At 36.2% G+C, this 23572-nt stretch overlaps 1 protein-coding gene across 1 annotated transcript in view; it reads left to right on the plus strand.

The window, feature by feature from the left end:
* The window catches only part of URI1 (URI1 prefoldin like chaperone), a 70358-nt gene that overhangs the window by 21011 nt on the left and 25775 nt on the right, over positions 1 to 23572 (plus strand). The window contains exons 2-4 of the mRNA XM_016195352.2: positions 8812 to 8846; positions 17524 to 17602; positions 19000 to 19135. Coding sequence (XP_016050838.2) covers positions 8812 to 8846; positions 17524 to 17602; positions 19000 to 19135 — 250 coding nt within the window. The remainder of the gene's footprint in view (positions 1 to 8811; positions 8847 to 17523; positions 17603 to 18999; positions 19136 to 23572) is intronic.

Consider the following 23572-nt stretch of genomic DNA (forward strand, 5'->3'; position numbering starts at 1 on the left):
TATCATTTTGAGTGTGTGGCATGTTTGCTGTAATGTTTTCAGTCAGTTTTAACCATGAAATACTTAGAATTCTAAAAAGATTATTACTATAGAAGTTAGAAGGAATTTCTGTGTGTGTCTTTGTGTTTTCTTGTGCATTTATATCTGCAGATACTTTATAGACTGTTGTTAGTTCATGCAAATCCCATTGTGTGTTCCAGAATCTATAATCACCCCATTTTGAATTATATCTAGAACAAATTTGATTGACCTAGTTAGTACCAGGTATCACTCTTCCATTCACCGTGGCTGCGAATGGAGAAATGGAATCCTCTGTCCTATGTAGGAGGGCAGGGTTCCTAGGGTAAGATACGGGAATGAAGAGGATGTAGTTGATATTTGTAGTGAAAATGTGGACATGTAAAGCTCAATTCAAGCATTTAGTTCACATTCAGAAGTACCTGTCATAATTTCTGTAGTCCAGAAATCTAAGAAGCATTGAAAACAAAGTTACTCCTAAATTTATGACATACTCACCTGTTGACAAAACTAATTGGAATTGACTTGAGTGAGGTACTTATTCCACTTAAATTTTAATATTCAGATGCTTTGTTGTAAGTATCTTTGATAAAGGGCTAGTATTGTCCTGGGAGTTCTGTAATACTGTATCACCTCACTATTTTATGAAAAGTTATAAATTGAGAAACACATTTACACTCATCAGGTTTTTGACTGCTTAATTATAGACCTATACTTCTTTTTAAAAATATTTCTTTATTCCCTTTTGTTGCCCTTGTTGTTTTATTGTTGTAGTTATTGGTGTTATTGATGTTGGATAGGACAGAGAGAAATGGAGAGAGGAGGGGAAGACAAAGAGGGGGAGAGAAAGACAGAACCTGCAGACCTGCTTCACCGCCTGTGAAGCGACTCCCCTGCAGGTGGGGAGCCGGGGGCTCGAACCGGGATCCTTATGCCGATCTTTGTGCTTTGCACCACCTGCGCTTAACCCGCTGTGCTACCGCCCGGCTCCCCTATCTATACTTCTTTTAAAAGGATTCATAGCATGCTTATTGTATGGGAAGTGAAAATCTTAGGGGGTACATCTTAGAGGGGGAGAGAAAGATAGATACCTGCAGACCTGTTTCATTGCCTGTGGACTGACTCCCCTGCAGGTGGGGAGCCAAGGGCCCGAACCGAGATCCTTATGCTGGTCCTTGCGCTTTGTGCCATGTGCGCTTAACCCGCTGCGCTACCACCCGACTCCCCAACAAGCTTATTTTCTTAATATGCCAACAAAAAATAATAATTAACAGTAATACTAAGACTGCTACTGGAAATTAACTACAATTAGACATAATCCCTAGTTAAAATATCTAGTGTTCTCATTCTGAAAAACATGGTCAGGACAGCATCAGAACCATCATCTAAATTGTTAATTTTATGCTTACCCAGTTTTATTCTACATAGGTATCTGTTTCTGAGATTATTTAAATTAGATGCCCAGGAAATTCTAATTATACTGGCAAAATCCAGTGAGGTATGCACCATGTCTACTTTACCCACTGATACTTTATCCTTTTTAGATCAGCTGTTTTGAAATCCAAAATCATAAGATCTGTGTTGAAGATAGTCTAGCAAGAGAAGCAAACCATATAAATTTACAGTTAAAATTAGTCCAACCTTGAGATTGCCATTTTATACCTTAACTCATACAGGAAGAATCTAAAATTACAGTATAGTGAAAAAGTGAAACTTTTTTTTCTGAGAGAAGTATCATTTGATACTTGTGTACACTTAACCTTTTAGGCTTGCTATTCCATTCTATTTTCAATGTGGCTCTGTATTTAATAAGGAAAACTCATAGCTTGATGCCCCCTTGTGGTCTTTTACAAAAATAAATAGCATAAATAGAAATAACTAATGGCTATCATAATCTGTGTTAAATCATGCCTTTATAGAATAATTTTAAGAAAATGTCTTAGAACGTCTTTAAGAAAAATAATAGTTACGTTTTGTGTTCTATGTGCTTTAAATTTATCAAATGTTGCTTTGGCCTTAGTGATAGAATGTACATATATGTTAGTTGAACACTAAAGAAAAATAGGTTGATGGCTTATCTTTGTCACATTGGGCATGTAATCTAAATTGGCCTTAAAATAATGATGAGATGATGAGCTTTTCTATTTATTCTAGGCCTCAGTCTGTCTTTCTCTCTCTATCTCTATATCTCTGGCATCAGCCTGATGACTAAGATGTGGAGTGCAAGCTGTATGTATGATTCTGACAGTTCGATTCTCAGAACTTTGTAGAAAGAAAAGGTGGTGTAGCTGTGCTGTGCTGTCTGTTGCAACAAAACAAATTATAAAATGATGATGACATAGAAGGATTTAACACTTAACCTGGGAGGTAACAGTGGATAAGGCATTGACTTCTCAGTCAATTACTCAATCCTGAGTTGCTTGATCTCTTGCCTCCCTTGTGCCAGAGTAATGTTTTGGGTTCTCTCTTTTTCTTTTTAATATTTTAATATTTTTAATATTTATTTTCCCTTTTTTATCCTTGTTTTTTTATGGTTGTAGTTATTATTTTTTGTTATTGATGTCATTGTTGTTGGATAGGACAGAGAGTAATGGAGAGAGGAGGGGGAGACAGACACCTGCAAACCTGCTTCACCGTCTGTGAAACAACTCTTCTGCAGGTGGGGAGCTGGTGGCTCGAACTGGGATCCTTATGCCGGTCCTTGAACTTTGTGCCATGTGCCCGTAACCCACTGCGCAACCTCCCAATTCCCTGGTTCTCTCTCTTTTCATTAATAAATAAATAACATACAATTAAAGTTTATTTGTATCTCTTTGAATCTAGTTAATTAAAACTTTTTTTTTTTTTTTTTTAGTCTCCAGGGTTATGGCTGGGGCTGGGTGCCTGTACTATATGAATCCACTGCTCCTGGAGGCCATTTTTTTCCCTTTTTGCTGCCCTTGTTGTTTATTGTTGTTGTTATTGTTGTTACTGTTGTTTTTGCTGTTGTTGTTGCATAGGACAGAGAGAAATCTAGAGAGGAGGGGAAGACAGAGAGAGGGATAGAAAAATAGACACCTGCAGACCTGCGAAGCGACCACCCCCCCCCCCCGCCCCCCGCTGGTGGGTAGACGGGGGCTGGAACCGGATCCTTAAGCCTGTCCTTGCGCTGTGCCGCCATGTGCGCTTAACCCGCTACCCGGCCCCCAGGTAATAATTTTTAACAAAGCACTGCTCATCTCTGGTTTATGGTGGTGCGGGGGATAGAACCTAGGACCTTGGAGCCTCAGCCATGGGTTTTTTTTTTTTTTTTTCCTTCAGGGTTAGAGCTGGGGCTTGGTGTAGGCACTACGAATCCACTACTCCTTCTCCTGGTGGCCATTTTTCCCTATTTTATTGGATAGGACAGAAAGGAATTGAAAGAGGAGGGGGAAATTGGGAGAGAGAATGAGACACACCCCTATACACCTGCTTCACCATTTGTGAAGTGTCCCCCTGCAGGTGGGAAGCCAGGGGCTCAAATCCAGATACTCCTGCGGATCCTTACACTTAGTACTATGCACCACCACCCAGCCCAAACCATGGGAATAATTTTGCATAACCATCATACTATCTCTACTGCCTTAAATAACACATTTTTATTTTTATTTTATTTTTTATATTTATTTATTTATTTATTTTCCCTTTTGTTGCCCTTGTTGTTTTATTGTTGCAGTTATTGTTATTGATGTCGTCGTTCTGGATAGGACAGAGAGAAATGGAGAGAGGAGGGGAAGACAGAGAGGAGGAGAGAAAGACAGACACCTGCAGACCTACTTCACCGCCTGTGAAGCAACTCCCCTGCAGGTGGGGAGCCGGGGGCTCGAACTGGGATCCTTAGGCTGGTCCTTGCGCTTTGCGCCACGTGTGCTTAACCCGCTGTGCTATAGCCCGACTCCCATAACACATTTTTAAAAAAGAATTTGATTCACACACAGCTTGGGAAAGTTGTTTATACTTTTGTAGTCACTTAACTGAGAGGGTTAGGAGCTTTGTGAGGCATTGTAAGAAGTATGGATTTATATTAGTGAACTGGTGATATTTAGCTTATTTGCTTTTACTGACATTATTGGCAAGGTTTTGTACATATGAGAGCGTGGGTTTATGGAGGAAGTGGAGGGAAAGTAGCAAGAATAGTTTCAAGAGAGTACAGGTGTAAATAGCTGCTTTTCTTCATTTACCCAAAGCTGCATTATGATTGGAATCAGCTTAACAGGGAATATAGACTTTTACATTTTTGGTTTTATTTATTGTAGAGAAATTTATTTAAACCACCCTCTACACTCTCTCTCTCTCTCCAACTCTAAAGTTATGTCAGGGATTGAACTCGAGTCCTTATGCTTACAGGTGATCTGCTCTGTTACTGAGCAGATCTCTTGCTACTAACCCCGACTTTAATACTGATCTTATCTCTTATAGTTTTGGCAGTTGTGCACTATTCATCTCAAAACATAGATTCCTCTCTTTAAAAAAAAGTGTAAAAAATTGTTAGCTGTTAAATTTTCATTACATATAGTCTTGGCATAAATCACTATTGGTATTACTACTCTTAAAGTAATATTAGTCTTAAAGTATGTGTTTGTAACTACTGGGTTGATGGTAATGGCTCAATGACAGACTATATTTTAGAGGGAGTCAGGCACAGAGGGCTAAGTGCAGGTGGTGCAAAGTGCAAGGACTGGCATAAGGATCCCGGTGTGAGCCCCCAGGGTAGGTGCTTCACAAGTGGTGAAGCAGGTCCGCAGGCGTCTTATCTTTCTCTACCCCCCTCTGTCTTCCCCTCCTCTCTCCATTTCTCTCTGTCCTATCCAACAACAACGGCATCAATAACAGCAACAATAAAAGAACAAAATGGCCAACAAAAAAAAGAACAAAATGGCCAACAAAAAGGGAAAATACATATTTTTAAAAATCTTAAAAAAATATTTTAGAAGGTGATAATTTCTTTATGGTGGGCTTAGTGCTGTGCTTAGATACATGCAAAATTTATAAAATTTTGGCTGTGTGACTGTATTAAATAATTTATTAGGTGGTTTTTATTATAAGTACAATAGTTATTATTTACATAGAGACAGAGGAAGAAAGGTAAAGAGACAGAAACTTCCTTCAGTGTGATGGGCCGGGCTAGAACCTGGGTCACACACCTGGCACAGCAACACACTATCCACAAGAGCTGTTTTACCAGCCCACAAAGTCACTTGTTTTAATAGTTGAAGTCTATTAATCAGTTCTTTTTTTTATAAAAAGGGAACAACCTTTTTCTTTAGGAGTGGTAATTGCATATTTTGGCAGTTACTTAAAAGCTACTGTGCTGTCTTTATAACCTTTTTTGTTTGAAAAAAGTATTTGTGAAGGGCAGCATAGTAGCAGTATTTTTTTGTTGGTTTGCTTTGCTTTTCATTTTTATTTTTGTTTTCTCTTTTATTTATTTAAAACTTAAATCAGTCTGAGTCACTTTTTAGAGAAAATAAAAATGTCTGGACTAACTAATTTAGCCTTGTGAGATGGTGCAGTGGATGGAATTGAGTTTGATTCCCAGCAGTGCATGTGCCAGAATGATGCCTCTGTCTGTCTCCCCACCCTTATCAATCAGAGAAACAAAAACAGCAGAGGAGTTCAGTGGTGGTACACTGGGTAAAGACCCATAGCTCTGGCTTATGGGTCTTGGGAGCCCCAGGCATGGACTCTCTTTACATAACTATTATGCTGTTTCCTCTGCTGTGTGTGTATTTAGACAGAGACTGAGAGAACTTAAGAGGGAGCTAGAGAGGAGGAGTGGAGAGACAACTGCACCACTGCTTCACCATAATGTGAAACTTACTACCTACAGGTGGGGACCAGGGACTTGACCCTAGATCCTAGCACATGATAATATGTGTCCTCAACCAGGTGTACCACCACCTGGCCTATCCAACAACAGGCCTATCCTTCTGTGCATTTAAAAAAAAAAATTTTGTAATTTGCTCCCCTCCTTTTGTTGCCATTGTTGTTTTATTGTTGTTGTAGTTATTACTGTTGTTATTGATGTAGTCATTGTTCGTTAGGACAGAGAGAAATGGAGAGAGGAGGAGAAGACAGAGAGGGGGAGAGAAAGATAGATACCTGCAGACCTGCTTCACCGCCTGTGAAGAGGCTCCCCTGCAGGTGGGGAGCCAGGGGTTCCAACCTGGATCCTTATACTGGTCCTTGAGCTTTGCCTGCTGCGTTACCACCTGACCCCCCAACCCCTAACCCCGAGCATTTTTCTATCTGCTAATTTCATCTTTTCTTTGGTCTTCAGGTATTTAGTTTCCATTTAGATAGTTGTGAGCTGAAGTCTCTATCAACCCTGTAAATAACTAGTGAGAGATGAATTTCAATTTATTAGTTATTTACAAGATTATAAAATCACAGGGTATAGCTCACAGAAGTTTTATACTCCATCACCACCATGATACCACCATGATTCTTACAAAGTCTTAGAGACAGTTTCATCACTGTTTTTTTTTAATTCACATCTTTCAGTTGCCTTTATTGCACAGAGACAGTATACTTTAGAGAGTATTTATTTAGGGATAAGGAGATAGCATAATGATTATGGAAAGGACTTGTGCCTGCGGCTCTGAGGTTCCAGGTTCAATCCTCTGCAAAAACCATAAGCTAAAACTGAGCAATGCTCCGGTCTCTCCCCATGTCTCTTTCATTAAAATAAATAATAATAATAATAATACTTAGTCCAAACCCCACATTTAAAAAAGACTTATTTTGATATATGTGATGCCAGGGGTGAAACCTGGGGCCTCAAGCAAGTCCCGTGTGCTATTGCTGTGCTATATTCCCAGTAGTAGTATTTTGACAGTACGTTTTCCCCTGTAAATTAGGAAAGGAATTTTTGTTGTTATATCACTGAATATCTGTTCTTGGGGAGACTGTTTTAGGGAATGAAAGGGCTAAGGGGTGGAGGAGAGTTAGCTAGAACCAAGTGGAGAGTAGACCTTGGGGCTGATGGCAAGAGCACGTGTCATTTTAACAGAGACTTGTTTTTTAAATATAAAAAGCATATGTGCCAAATCTACATATTTACTAATTAAAAAGGCTTCCTGGAAACATTAAGTAAACTATCTTTTATAACCTTTAACATTGTCACTAATGGATATTGCATAGAAAATTTCATCGAAGGTCCTTTAAATAATGTAAATGATTATGAATATGTAACTAGTTAATATGCAGCTATGAAAGGATTATCATGTAGAGGTTAATGAACATTCTGCTCTTTTGGTTTGCAGGGCTTTTCTTTTTGTGCTTTTAGCTCACTTCATGCTTGGAAACACATGCACTGGGATTGGAAAGCATCCTGACTATTTTTGGGTCTCATCTTTTAATGTGGTTGTTAAATAGGAACTTTTATAAAAAAGATTTCATGAAGATTTTTTTTAACTTTTCAGTTTATATTTCATTCTGTTTGTCTATTTCATAATGACTGCCAAACCAGAAACAGTGAAATGGATTGATGTAGTTTTAGTTTGGCTCTTCCAGATGTAAAGTCAGTATTCTATTATGTATTACCACTGTTATTAAGTGTTGCTATGTGATTGATACTTACTGAGAGATCTTCATTCTAAAATGGACTTTTTATGCTGAGTTAATAATGTGTAGTATGGTTGGGTATCTGATTACAGCATGTATTTTGGTACAGGATTGCTGCCTTAGTATTTAAAATGTCCCAAAGGAGGACATTTATTTCAGGAATTAAATGTTATAATAGAGGAATTTAGTGACAGGCCAAAAAATATCTTGTAGTTTTTGGGTGAAATGTTGAGCATATACCAGAAACAATATTGTTATTTAGAGCAGTGAGCAATAATGTGTTTCGAACCAGATAAAACTGCTTTTTAAATAGTCTTTCTTACATGGCTTTGTAATAGGCACTTGGCTTTTATCCCTTAGTTTCTCTGTCTCTAAAATGGTGCTACAATATTTATATTATTTAAAATTTTATTAATGAAGAACTTAAAAGCATTATTAGTAATACTTGAAAAGTTATATTTTAAATTGTCACTTCTTTCCCTCCCCTTATGGTTAGCATTTTTTAATGAGCATTTTGCAATTCAACTGCTCTATCTCTAAGGAAAACACATAACTTTTGTGTTAAATTTCATTGCCCCAGTATTATAAGCACAATTTAAACTATGAAGTGCTTAACTTTTTTTTTTTTCATAATTCATTGGAGGGAACAAATGGACTGTTCAGAGCATCTCTTTATCTGGAGTATTTACTCTTGAAAATGTAGTAGAAAAATATCACTGAATTTGTTTTTGATGCATCAGTATAAAAATTACAGGTGAAAACATTTGGAGATATACTGACAAAGTAAAATATTTTCACTACTGTCATTTTTCCCCCTTACTGATAAAATGTGGATGTTGCTTGGTTCTTTGTTATTTATAATATCTGCGTATTTTATAAAATGTGTAACACTGAAAACAGGTCTGTAGATTTTATAAAATGCTAGTTATCTTGTATCATATGTCACCTAATAGTTATGAAGCAGGTTTGTGCCAAAGTATGAACTGGAAAGCTGTAATTTGTTCTGCAGTTATCAGCCTGCACTAGAGGGTTTTGATAAAGTATGCTGCTTAAAAACTAACATTCACATCTCTGCATTTGACATATAAAAATGTATCCCGAGTTGCTATTAAATCTGTAAAGTCAGTGTTCTAGTTTGCTGATAAACTGATTTTGTGGCCTTGTTCATAGCCCTGTTTTTTCATGAGTAGTTATCTGTTTTTATGACAGGTGGTCACTAACTGCCAAGAGAAAATCCAGCACTGGTGAGTAAAAAGATGGTTTTATTACATTATTGCAGTACTGATAGGGTCATCTATATATATTTACATACAGTATATGTGTGTGTATATATATATATATATATATATATATATATATATTTCCTTCTAGAACTTGAAAAATTCCATTTATTTTTCCCCTGGCTTATTAAATTAATAGTGATTTATAAGATCATAAGTTATTAAGAGTATAGTTTCACACCATTTCCACCACCCAGGGACTGTTCCCCATTCTATCTCCATACGCTGAATCTATACAGTATACTATTTTAATGGAAGTGGAAGTTGAATTCTTATAGTAATCTTTGTTTTGTATGCTTTTGATATTAATTTTTTACTTTTCATTGTTTACTATGTTACTTGTTACCTGATTTCCTGGAGTTATGCCACCATTTGTGTTTACTCTAATTTTCTTAATTTTCCTTTTTTTTTTTTAAGTTAAAATATCATTTTGGAGTGAAGGCTGATATATTTTTGAACACGACTAATCTCAACTATATTTTGAGAATGTTTCTTATATTTCTAATAGAATAATAATTTAATCAGTTGTTTTAAAATAATGTTAGAAATAAGTACAGATGTATTTTCCTGAAGGCTTGAAAAAATGTAATTAATTGTCTCAGAGCTTGCTTTATAGACCGCATTTTCCCCCCAGAATACAAAGAGAGAAAAATGCATATATATTTTAATGTGCTAATCTGTGGTTAATAGGACAGTGCTTGGTAAACAACACATGCATTCTGAGGAAAATGCTCATTTTAATGGTGAATAAAATCTTATATTATGAATTATCATGAAGTATAGCTGTTGATCTTACAGATAGCAAATTATAATATATCCATGCTGTGTTTACGAAGAGTTCACTGAGAGAACAACAGGAGCTGTCTTGATTATTGTCTGCAGGGTTATTTCAAAATCATGGTAACTGCCCCTTTAGTGGAGAGATTAAACCTTTGGTTATACACCATCGAGCATATAATATTTTAAATTTATTTTTAGAGGCTTTTTCTTCATGCCTGAGAGATCTCCAAGGAAATAATTTATAGTTAGTGTATATCAAATGTGGGTTTTTGGTTTTTTTTTTTTTTGTAAGTTTAAATGCACATAGGCTGCAAGCAGGGTATAAGAGTGAAAATCAGTGCAATCTCTACATAATCATCTTATTAAATTCTGGCTATTGCATAAAATAATCTAAAGCTAATAATATCCACTTCATAAATAAAAATTCAGGGACATCATTAATTTTCAGTAAATGAAGTAGTTGCCTCCATTGGTGGTATAAGTCTGTCAACATTTCCATAATGTACCATTCACTTTTCATTGTATACTTTCTTTTATATGTTTTGTGTTCAGAAATGTAATTCCTTGGCCAAAGAATTAACCATCTCTGCCCTCATTCACACTCCCTGCCCCCCCCCCCACAAACACACACACTTCCCTTCACCCCCCCATTTGACCAAAGCAACTCATTTCCAAAACAGTTCTTGGGAACTTTTATTACTAATGTGGACTTTTATCAGTAAGGAATTCAGGACATTAAAAAAGGTAATAGTCACTAAAACCAGAGGATAATTTGCACAAATGTGTCAACAACAGTGTCTGATTTCTTTTCTAAGATTTGTTTCTATTAGATTGATAAGAATTTATCTTTTTTTAATTCACAGCACCCCTACATTACAGTTAATAAGTCTTGGAGTAAATGAAAGCCAAGTATATAATGATTTTATATTGCAATTTAGTTTACACATAGCAGTGTTAGAGTGCGTTGAACATTGACAGGGTAGTTCTTGTGACTCTCAGTCTCAATTTTCAGTTTTCTAAAGTTTTCCAAACTGTGTAAGCTTATTTACCTATATGTATTTTCAGATAATAATTACATTATTTATATGTTAAAAATTTTAAATAGTTTTCCAGTTAAATTTTGCTTTTTATCTATGTGTAATTTCTAATATGGTTCAGGAAACAGACTTGTGTTTGTTTTTTAATGAGGATCAGATATTGTTAGCATCTAAATGGCCAGCAAACTTACCAATTTATTATATTCAGAAATTGAAACCAAATTGTCTTCATTCCTCTGAAAGCCAGGAAATTGCTGTTTGGGAGCATTGTGAATTTTTTGCGATATTTTTATTCTTTTAATTCCACAAACAATGAATGAGTCCTACCATATGCCAGTATTATGCTCCTATTTGGAACTGAAAGACCCTGTCATGGAGGAATTCACAGTCAGACACTATACAGAGAAATCACAGTAATTTTGTGCTATTTGCAGAGATAACGAAACAAGAGGGACTGAAGCCATTCTTTAAGAGTGTTTCACACACTCCTTTTAAATGCATATTGCTTTTCATCCTTTAACCCTTAGCATTCTTGACTAAAATACAGTCCTTATATAGCTGAGCTCTCTTTTGTGGATATATAACACCATAATAAGGAAGAACAAAATAAATGATTGAAAAGTGTATTCTTTTTAAAAATTTTTAAATAATTTTTAAAAAATATTTATTTTATTTATTTATTCCCTTTGTTGCCCTTGTTGTTTTATTGTTGTAGTTATTATTGTTGTCATTGTTGGATAGGACAGAGAGAAATGGAGAGAGGAGAGGAAGACAGAGAGGAGAGAAAGATAGACACCTGCAGACCTGCTTCACCGCCTGTGAAGCGACTCCCCTGCAGGTGGGGAGCCGGGGTTCGAACCGGGATCCTTATGCCAGTCCTTGTGCTTTGCGCCACCTGCGCTTAACCCACTGTGCTACAGCCCGACTCCTGAAAAGTGTATTCTTAAATAATGTTGAACAATTTAAAATATTTAAGGAAAAGCAGTTAATATAGGAAATATCTTAATCTTTGAAAATACTTAGAGAATGTTAACATAGTATAGAAAGTAAAAGTATTTATAGAAAAGTGTGAGTAAAATTTACTAGAAGCAACTGAACCTGCCTCCAAAATCTTACACAAAATTCGAATCACAGAATTTTGGCAAACTAAATATATTTATAGCATTACTATAATAGAACAATTGAACCTAAGAGTTGAGAATTTGTATAACATTTTAGAGCTAAAACTGGTTTTTGTTTTTGTGAAGTTTTAAGTGCAACCCTTTCTCTCCTAGTAATCCTTTTCTTAATTCAGGAAACAAGGTATTAGAAAACCCACACACTATTTTCTCATTAAAATATGAATGTGTTTTCTACAGTTTGATCCACTAGGGGCTGTTTATTCTGTTTGTAGACTATATATATTTTTTACCTTTTTAATTCTTTGCTAAAGAGAATGGGGTTTGGAGCCACAGACCTACATTTGAATCATTTTATTTATCAACTTGTAAACTTGAGTGAATTACTAAGATTCTCTGTTTTCTTCTTGTAAAGTGATGATGATGATACTTAACTTAAAGATCAAGTGGGATAATGTCTATAGAACACTCAGACTGTTGCTCAATAAATATTAATAGTAACTCTGATCTTTAAAAAAAAAACCAACTAATTGTTAGATGAATAAAGAATAAGCCTGCTAGAAAATGGTTATGCAAAAAAACTTTCTTGCCTGAGGCACTAAAGGTCCCAAGTTCAGTCCCCAGCACCACTATAAGAACCGAGCAGTGCTCTGCTTAAAAAAAGAAAGAAAGAAAAGCCTAAAACCCCACAAAAGCTCTGCAAATATTCCTGATTTTATTGTATTCATACACATATATAATTCTAATATTATTATGAGAGAAAGCACAGCTCAACTCTGGTGTATGTGGTACAGGGGTATCACATTTGGGGTCTCAGACATACAAGCACTGTGTTCTATGATTGGAACTTCCTATCACCATTATCTTCTAATCATGATGGAGTAATGACTTTTGAGCATTATTATCGAAACATTACATCAAAGAGCCCGATCTCTGCTTGCATATTATTTCACTGTTCCCAGATTGCTTTTTTATTCAGACAGAGGGAGAGGGAGATAACATAGTACTAGAGTTTCCCCTAGTGGCACTTGGGAACTCCTATGTAGTGTCAGGGTTCAAAGCTGGGCCGTACTCATGAAAGACGCCTACCATAACTGGTAAACTCTTTCCAGCTATACTAATGTTTTAAATAACTTTATTATGAAGAGTTTAAAAAAATTGGCAGTAAATCCACATGTACCCGTCAGCTTTAATAATTACCAGCTCATGGCTTCATTTAAGTAACACATGCTACCCTGTATCCTCACCTCCATGTATTTGGGAGTGAATCTGAAGCATATGTTAAGTGGGAGAATATATTATTTAGATATACACACACTCACTTACTTTTTAAAAAATTTTATTTGTAAAATGGAAATAATTGACAAGACTATAGGATATAGGGGTACAATTCCACACAATTCCCACCACCAGAATGCTGGATCCCTTCCCCTCCCCTGATAGCTTTCCTATTTATCCTCTGGGAGTATGGACCCAGTATCATTATGAGGTGCAGAAGGGGGTAGGTCTGGCTTTTAGATTTGCTTCCCCACTGAACATGGGCATTGGCAGGTCAATCCATACTCCCAGCCTGTCTCTCTCTTTCCCTAGTGGGGCAGGGCTTTGGGGAGATGGGGCTCCAGGACACATTGGTGGGGTCATCTGCCCAGGGACGTCTGGTTGGCATCATGGTAGCATCTAGAACCTGCTGGCTGAAAAAGGGTTAAGATATAAAGCAGAATAAATTGTTGGCTAACACTTAATTTTAAGTATTTAATTTAGGTGATTTATTTGTATGACCCAGAGTTAAAAAGTACAAAATGGTATAAATTGTGTGTTGCTTACTTTTTGGAATATCCTTGTTCCTGAATTCTCAGTTTTTTTTTTTTGCAAAACTTTTGAGTATTTGTTTGCATAAGGGGTATAAGTGTGTGTATATTTATATATATTATGCTTCCACCCTTTACACACCCTATAGACAGAAATGAAATCTGACTATTCGATGTTCATTTAATTTTATATCTTGAGGGTTGTTCTGAATCATTAATTAACTAATTTGTTATTTATTTCACTTAAACTTTATTATGTGTCAGAATGTCATTTTTCAGTTATCAAATTAGATTTTACTAATTAAAAAATGTAACAACTAGACATCAATAACAACAACAACAACAAAACAAGGGCAACAAAAACAAAAGTTGCCTGGAAGTCGTGGAGTCATGTATGCATGAGGCCCCCTGGAATCACAATATAAACGACAATTTTTTAGGGGGAAGGGGGAAAGACAGTGACCAGGAGATGGCACATTAAATGAAGGGCTGGACCTTCAAGCATGAAGATCCAAGTTCAATCCCTGTTTTCCCATGTTCCAAAGTGATGCTTGAGTTTTCGTTATCTTAGTCTTTCTCATAAATAAAAAAATTTAAATAAAATATTTAAGAATATAGTGTCCCTCTCATATTCCTTTTATCTTTTTAAAACATGATATTATGGAAATCTCCAAACATACAATAATTTAGGTGAACTTTGATCAGATGCCTATTTTTACATTTTTTTAATGATACATTTCAGAATCAGTTGTGTGCAGGTCAGTATACATCATTTGTAGATAATTGTGTATTTGTACCATTTAGCCTGTTCTCATACTTAACTATTCTCCGTAAAAATTCTGTTTTCCCTTACGATATGTCCTGATCTTCATCCATAAGTTTCAGGTTACTATGTAGTTATATAATGTCCATCACCACTTCTTTTTAAAACAAGTGCTTCTCAAAAAGACATGTAACACATAATTAGCAAGATTCAAAAGATTTTATAAAGTCCCTGTATCAATGCTTTGGTTCTTTTTTATAAGGAACATTGTATGACAATATCTAAAATTAAGTAAAAGGAAATAGCTTTGGAAGTCACCTTGTGTCTGCATTTTATTTCTGGTAAAGTAATCATTCTAAGCAATTGCTTCTTAACACAACTACAATTGCAACTTGACTACAATTTTAATTGGACTACAGTGCTCAAAAGTTAATTCTGTGTTTCTAAGTAGTAAAATAGAAATGTATGGGGGGGGGCCAGGCGGTGGCACACTTGGTTAAGCGCGCACATTACAGTGCTCAAGGATCCAGGTTCAAGCCCCTGTTCCCCACCTGCAGGGGGAAAGCTTCACGAGTGGAGAAGCAGGGCTGCAGGTGTCTGTCTCTATACAACAATAAAGTAAATAAACAAAACATTTAAAAAAGATAGAAACATATGGAAAGACATATGGTTGACCCAGGTTCAACCTGGCTCCACACTGCACTGGTGCACCATAGAGAGTGAACTGGTGATGTGGAGCCTCTCCTTTCTTCTTCTCCCTATCTCCCAGCACTAGCAGACAAACAAATGAACAGTTTGTGCCTTTCATGCCTGAGGCCCCAGAGTTCCTAGGCTCAAACCTCTGCACAACCTTACACCAGAGCTTAAGGTGTCCTTCTCCCTCTTCCTCTCTTGCTCCCCTCCTTTTTCCCTCCTCATATAAAATAAATATATAAAGAAGAGACTATTAATAGGGGGGTTGGTGGTGGCACACCTGGTTGAACATATAGTTTACAATGTTCAAGGCCCCTGCCTGCACCTGCAGGGGGAAACCTTCACAAGTGGTTAAGCAGTGCTGCAAATGTCTCTCTCCCTCTGTCTTCCCTCTTCCTCTCAATTTCTGGCTGTTTCTGTCCAATAAATAAATAAATAAATAAATAAATAAATAAATAAATATAATTTAAAAAATTAAAAAAGAAAAGAAAATACACACTCAAACTTTGGTGCCAGTGAAGACTGCTTTCTGTAACTTCTGCTGGCATTAGTTCTTAGAACTAGGAAAATGTTGATAAGTAACAAATACTACGTGAACATTTTCAGACAGAGAGGGATGGAGAAAGATAGACACTTGCAGACTTGCTTCACTGCCTTTGAAGCGACTCCCCGGCAGGTGGGGAGCCGGTAGCTCAAACTGGGATCTTTACGCCGGGGTGCGCTTAACCTGCTGCGCTACCGCCCAACTCCCTCTTTTTAATTTTTATTTATGAAAAAGAAACACTGACAAAAACCATAGGATAAGAGGGGTGCAACCCCACACAATTCCCACCACCAGGACTCAGTATCCCATCCCCTCCCCTGATAACTTTCCTATTCTTTAACCCTCTGAGAGTACTGACCCAGGGTCATTATGGGATGCAGAAGGTGAAAAGTCTGGCTTCTGTAATTGCTTCCCTGCTGAACATGGGCGTTGGCAGGTCGATCCATACTCCTAGCCTGTCTCTCTTTCCTTAGTGGGGTGGGGCTCTGGGGAAGTGGCGTTCCAGGACACACTGGTGGACCCATCTGCCCAGGGAAGTCCAGTTGGCATCTGAACCTGGTGGTTGAAAGAAGAGTTAAACCAAACAAATTGTTGGGTAATCATGAACCTAAAGGCTGGAATATTGCAGATGAAGATTTGGGGGTCTCTGTTTTGTAGATAATAGGCACACTTTAGGTATTCTCCAAAGGGCCCATGACTATACTAGTTTTTTTTTTTTTTTTCCCTGAGCCTGACATCTGATATGTAGGTGGATCCATGTTATTGTCTGGGGCGATGCTTGAAAAAGGACCAGAACGCTGGATCAGAGCAGAGACTAGCTCCCAAATATGGGAAAGGTGTATAAATATTGTTGACTGTAAACCCCATCGATTTGATCTGATCTGGGTGGGGCCCATATTCAGCTTAGGAGCTTTTGATATAAGCATTCTAAAGTAAAATTGAAATTTAAAGAATTACTTCTACCTTATTTCTTCTAACCATTGGTTGGTTAATTGTCATATTAAAATGTTAGTATGGGGAGTTGGGCAGTAGTGCAGCGGGTTAAGCGCTAAGCCCAAGGACTGGACTAAGGATCCGAGCCTCTGGCTCCCCACCTGCAGGGAAATCGCTTCACAGGTGGTGAAGCAGGTGTGCAGGTGAATTTCTCTCCCCCTCTCTGTCTTCCCCTCCTCCCTCCATTTCTCTCTGTCCTATCCAATGATGACAACAGTAACAACAATAACAATAACTACAAAAACAATAAAAAACAACAAGGGCAACAAAAGGGAAAATATTTATATGTAATGTTAGTATGAATAACTGAAGGATTGATGTGCCCGTGTTTTTCAGCCTAAAATTTTCTGATGATTGAATCACCTCATTAGTTTCATATTCATGATTCTACCTCTCAGCCAGTATTATTCACTCAGAAGACTTATTAAATCTCTTCCTTCATCTAGCATTTACCAGTTTTCCCTAAGACCATCATTCACTGTCTCTCTCAGTATCTGGATTTTTTTAGTTGAAATGACTGTTCAGGAATTAATAATCTTCAGGATGTGAGTGTTGTACTTTTAAAGTCAAAACCTCAGTTAAACTTAAACTTAGCACTTGGGCTGGCGTAGATAGCATAATGGCTATGCAGAGATTCTCATTCTTGAGGCTCCAAGGTCCCAGGTTCAATCCCCTGCACCACCATAAATCAGAGCAGAGCAGAGCAGAGCAGAGCAGAGCAGAGCAGAGCAGAGCAGAGTAATGCTCTGGTAAAAAAAGAAAAGAAAAAAATTAGCATTTAAATTGAAGAATATATTAATCATTTGATAAAATAAGATTTTGGATTAGCCTGTTATATGATACTTAGCTTACTTGAAGAATTGTTAAACTTGTATATTCATTCTTTTTTGTGTGTATGTCAACAGGAAGAAGGTAGATAATGACTATGATGCCCTGCAAGAAAGACTCAGTACTTTGCCTGATAAGTTGTCTTATAATATCATGGTATGTTTGATGTGTTTCTTTTAAGAAGTATTTTACAAGTATTTACAAGAAGCTGCTTCTTATAAAATTATTAACTATGTAAGGAAAAGTGTATATGTTTGTATAAGCAAATTGTCAAACTGGACTGTATAAAAAGTAGTTCTACTGTAGCAAGGGAGGCTTGTTTTACTTATTATAGTAATAGTTGGTGTTTTCCCTTTTTTACATTTTTATTTATTTATTTTTAATTTCTTTATTGGGGCATTAATGTTACAACCCCCACTAGGTCCTCTGTCATCCTTTTTGGACCTGTACTCTTCCCCCCGACCTACCCAAGAGTCTTTTACTTTGGTGCAATACACCAACTCCAGTTCAGGTTCTACTTGTTTTTCTCTTCTGATTTTGTTTTTCAACTTCTGCTAGATTTTATTAAATTATGACATTATACTGACAAATGACATAAATGTTAGCACAAAATTTGACATTTTTGGTATGCAGATCTGTACTAGGAAACTGTAATTATAACAGAAATATGACAGTCATTTCTGTTAGCCAGAGAAGGAATAGTCCAGAATGTTGTGTAATTCACAAATTAAAATGTTGTGACACTGATTTTATATGAAAAGGTGCTTCTAATTTTTGTTTGAATCATCTTCATATCTATATAGCAGTTTGCAAGCTCTGGATAAGGTTTTTTTTAATTTTTATTTTTTATGAAGGCCTTAATTGTACTAACCTAAATATTTTATAAATATATTGTTTTTTATTATACTTGCATCAACTATTTTGCAGAATCATTACAATCCTTCTTTGTTAATTACTGTATTGCAAAAAAAAATGAGAGAGACTTTTGTTGGAAATACTTCTTAGATTTTTGTAATCTAAGGTACCCTTTATTAAACTTCATATTTCATTACTAGTCTGCTTCATTTGTATTTATAAATAAACAAAAGATGTGAACATAAGCCCGAGAGCTATCTCATTGTGTAGATCTTGTCATGTGTGTCAACCAAACATGAACTCTGGCACAAACTGGGGCAGATACTGTGGCACTGGAGGAAGCTATGGTGCATTGGTGTCTTTAAATTAAAAAAAGCCATAAAATGGAGTTGTGTATGCATGAGGTCCCTGCTCCAACCCCTCCACCAAAGTATATACTTTAGAGACAATACTAATTTCTCTAAAAGCTGTTTCAAATATGCAGCTTAAAAAAAAAAAAACATTGATTTATTAACCAGAAACTTTTCTGTGGCTTTCCCTAGTGAAATTTCAATGTATTGTTAAATTTCTTTGCGATCCACATTTCTCTTAGTGTCTAGATACAGAGGACTTTAACAACGTAAGAACTTTTAATGCAACGTGCTTCATAAAATGTACTTTTGGTGTTTTGAAATTTGTGCTTTTCTTTTTTGTACTAGGTACCCCTTGGCCCCTTTGCCTTTATGCCAGGAAAGCTTGTCCATACCAATGAGATCACTGTTTTACTTGGGGACAACTGGTTTGCAAAGTGCTCAGCAAAGCAGGCTGTGGGCTTAGTTGAACACCGGAAAGAACGTATGTACCAATTTAAAATTGTGTTTCTGGGCAGTAGGTAGATAGTATAATGGCTATACTCTCTTGCCTGGGGCTCCAAAGTCCTAGGTTCAGTCCCTGCACTACCATAAGCCAGAGCTGAGCAGTGCTCTGGTAAAAAATAGTAATAAATAAATAGAAAAAATAAAATAAATAAATAGAAAAAATAATAGATAAAATAATAAATAAAAAATAAATAGAAAAAGTAATTTGCTGGTTGACACAACAACTGATAACAATCAGTTCACAACATGCCAAATGGAGTACTATTTACTACGAGTGCCTTTTTTGCCCAGATAATATATGATTCTATTGAATTATTATTATTATTATTTTTGAATAGAGACAGAAATTGAGAAGGGTGGGGGAGGTAGGGAGGGAGACAGAGACACCTATAGCTCTCCTTCACCACTCTTGAAGTTTTCCCACTGCAGGTGGGGACCCGCTCCTTGCTCATAGTAGTGTGTGTGCGTAACCAGGTGCATCACTGTCTGGCCCCCGATCTACTGAATTACAAACAGGAGTTTGAGTAGACCGAACATTTGAGAATATGAGCTGGAGAATGGGACATCTGGGGTGGAAAATAATACCATATTAGCTCAATTAAAAAAATTGTTAAGTGTAAAAGTCATTGCATGTGATTGTGTATACAAAAGTTAAAAATATGTAAGAACAGGGACATATATTTTATAATGAATATGTATATATGCTTTCTTTGTTTTTGCTTCTACTACTTTAATACACACAAATTTTTTTTTTTCCTTATTGAAATGAGATACCTATTTGTAAAAGTAGGAATAATCCTTAAGCATACCTTTGGTCTTTTACACTTGAAGTGGCCAGGTTTAGAAAGGTAATACCTAGCATGGCACCCTTGTATTTGTTAATTATTTTGAAGTCTCTGCCCAATTTATGAAGTCATTATTTCATTTTGTTTAACTATGATAATATTTGTTCATCTACATATCTAGACAAATACATTTTGTTACGTTGGATTGGGTTATGGCTTAGTTGTACTTAAAATAGGTTTATTTAATGTTCTAATCTGTTTTTATTTCTCTAGTAGTATACTAAAATTGATAATTTAACATCTCCCCTACCTGATATTTACTGTTAGATCAAACATTTGAAGATAAGTTATGGGGGGGGGGGCAGGTGGTGGCTCACCTGGTTGAGTGCCTATATTACAATCTGCAAGGACCCAGGTTCGAGCCCTCAGTCCCCACCTGCAGGGGGAAAAGCTTCATGAGTGATGAAGCAGAGCTGCAGGTCTCTCTCCCTCTCTATCTCCCCCTTTCCCTCTCGATTTCTGTCTCTATCCAATAAATTAAAAAAATGAAGATTAAATAATAATAAAATTTTAAAAAGATAAGTTTTTGAAAAACCTTCATTATAAATGAAATCATACAGAAAACAGCTAAGTTTTCTAAGACTGAAATTATTACACTGATACATGAATGAGTACTAATTAAAAATATTAACTTACTGAAATTCTAGATCTATATTTAGAGACTTTAGTTGCGTATCAATTTCTATAAATTTATAATTGATACACATTTTAACCTCTTTTGACACTAGTCACATTCTTATTAGATCTCTATATAATTTTGGCTGATAATTTTTGACGTTACTAAAATAAAGTATGTCATATACATGACTGGTGGTTATCATTGGTAGAGTGGGGGCACAGAACTTTGGTGATGGATACGGAACGGTGTGGAGCTATACCCTGTAATTTTGTAAACCTCTGTGAAATCACCAACAATAAATATGTCATGTATATTAGAGGAAAATTCATGGGCATGCTTTCTTAAAGGTTGTCTTAATGGATAATGTCTTATTTGCTAGGGTATCTACTGATATGAAATCAGTTAATCACCTATTGACATGTTCACTTAAATTTTTTTTCTTCATTATTTTTAGAGGGCAGAGAGAAATTGAAAGGGGAAGGAGAGATAGAGAGACACAAGTAGCACTGTTTCATCACTCATGAAGCTTCTCTCCAGCAGGTGTGGACTGGGGGTTTAAATCCTAGTCCTTGCACATGGTAATGTGCGCACTCAACTGGGTATGCCACCTCTCGGTCGCTCACATTGAGTTTTGTTTGTACATTTCAGCAAATAAATCTGTAACCCATTAATATTTCCGTAATAAAATAAATAAATAAATAAATAAATAAATAAATAAATACAGTTGAAATGAAGGACAAATTGGATTTAAAACCAAATAATCCAGAGGAACTGACTCTAAGAAAAATGGTTTCTAATTCTGTCCTTTGAATTTGTAGCTATTGTTTTTTTTAATTAAAAATATTTATTTATTGGATAGAGACAGCCAGAAATCGAGAGGAAGGGGGAGGGAGAGAAATAGAGCTAAGACACCTGTAGCGTTACTTCATCACTTGTACAACTTTTCCCTGCAGGTGGGGAGCGGGAACGCAAACCCAGGTCCTTGCGCATAGTGATATGTGTGCTTAACTGGGTTCACCACCTCTGGCCCCATCATTATTATCCTGTTTATTACTTTGTGTTTGCATCCATAGACTTATGCATGCCCAACCCACTATGCAAATGATACCACACATTTTTTCCTGCTTTTTGTTAACTTATTTTAATGATGCATGACATTATAGGGATATGCCATAAATTTAACCATTTCTTTACTATGAAGGTTTTTCAGGTTTTTTTTCCCCCTTGCTGTTAATGGTTAACTAGTGTGCATATATTTATCATTTTGTACTTACATATGGGATAAATAACAAGGTTTGAATGAGAGTAGGGGTGGATAGAAAGGATGCCTATTTCTATCCAAGGAGCCATTTCCTGCCACTGCACTATTAACACTTTTCTTGAAATAACTATTTATAACTTATTATATTTCAACCCCCAGTGATTTCCTCTGTTCAGACTTCCTTTTTGTTTATTGTGGTAAAGTGCATAATATAAAGTATATCATTTTTTAAGTATATGATTTTAAGCCATTTTAAAACACATAGTTCAGTGGCATCAAGTACATTTGTGTTTAACCATAACTGCCACCCATTGCCACAACTTTTTCATCTTCCCAAGCTAAAATTGCATTGCAAACTGTAACTATCCATTCCTCCTCTGTCATCTGACTCCTGGTGAGCAGTATCCTATGTTTTCTTTATGAATTTGTCTCTTAGGAACTGGCTCATTTCCCTGAACATAGTATTTTCTTTTTTTTTATTTTAATTTTTTATTATTGGGTAGAGACAGAAATTGAGAGGGGGAGGAGAAGGAAAGAGACAGAGAGACACCTGCAGCTCTGCTTCACCACTCATGAAGCTTTCCCCCTGCAGGTGGGGACCAGGTATGCCACCACCAGTGTGCTTGAACCTAGGTCCTTGCACACTGTAATATGTGTGCTCAACCAGGTATGCCACCACCTGGTCCCCTGAACATAGTATTTTCAAGGTTCAGAATAGCACCTGTCAAGATTCTCTTTAGGTATATATTTTAAGGTGGTCCGGGAGGTGGTGCAGTGGATAAAGCATTGGATTCTCAAGCATGAGGTCCTGAGTTCAGTCCCTGGCCGCACAAGTACCAGAGTGATATCTGGTTCTTTCTCTCTCTTCTATCTTTCTCATTAATAAAAAAAAAAAAAAATTTTTTTTAAAGAAATATATTTTATGTGTATATAGCATGCTTTTTCTATCCATACATAATGAATACATAAGATTGTTTCTATCTTTCGGTTATCTCTGAATGTACTTTACTGGGTGAGCTCTCTTGGCTCCAGGCTATAATGTTTCTTGGTGTTGGCTTCTTTGGGTTTATTCTACTTGGAATTAGTTGAACTACTTGGCTATATAGATTGATGTGTTTTGTCACCTACAGGAATTTTTCATCTGTTATTTTTTCAGATATTCTTTTTGCCATCTTCTTTTTCTCCTCTGAGACCCCTTAATGAATAGATTGTTTTACTTAATAATGTCCCTTAGGGTAAGTCTACTTTCTGAAATTTTTGAAATTATCAACTGTCTGATCCTCAGCTTCGCGGTTTCTTCAACTTGCTTTAATAAGCTGTGCAATTTTCATTTTAGTTGTTTTTTTTTTCTCTAGAATTCTCGCTTTTTTTGATAATTTCTTTGTTGATATTCTCATCGTGTCCCAGTACTATTTTTCTGGTGTCTTTTAGTCCTCAGTGCAGTTTTCCTTTAGTTCTTCATTGTATTAAAGACAGCTTTAGTCATTTATCCTTGGAATTACTGATTTTAACAAAGTCCTGTACATTTTAATACTCAGAAGTTATTACCATTTCTTTTCTTTTCTTTTTTTTGTTAATTCTGTTCTTTGTTCTATTGGTATAGCATACTCTTCTTGTTTCCTTAGTTTAGAATTTTTTCTTTTGAAGTCTTCTTCATGCATTTCCTTTCCTTCATCCTCCATGGTTTCT

The sequence above is a fragment of the Erinaceus europaeus genome, chromosome 2 (assembly GCF_950295315.1).
Source record: "Erinaceus europaeus chromosome 2, mEriEur2.1, whole genome shotgun sequence".
Taxonomy (NCBI): Eukaryota; Metazoa; Chordata; class Mammalia; order Eulipotyphla; family Erinaceidae; genus Erinaceus; species Erinaceus europaeus.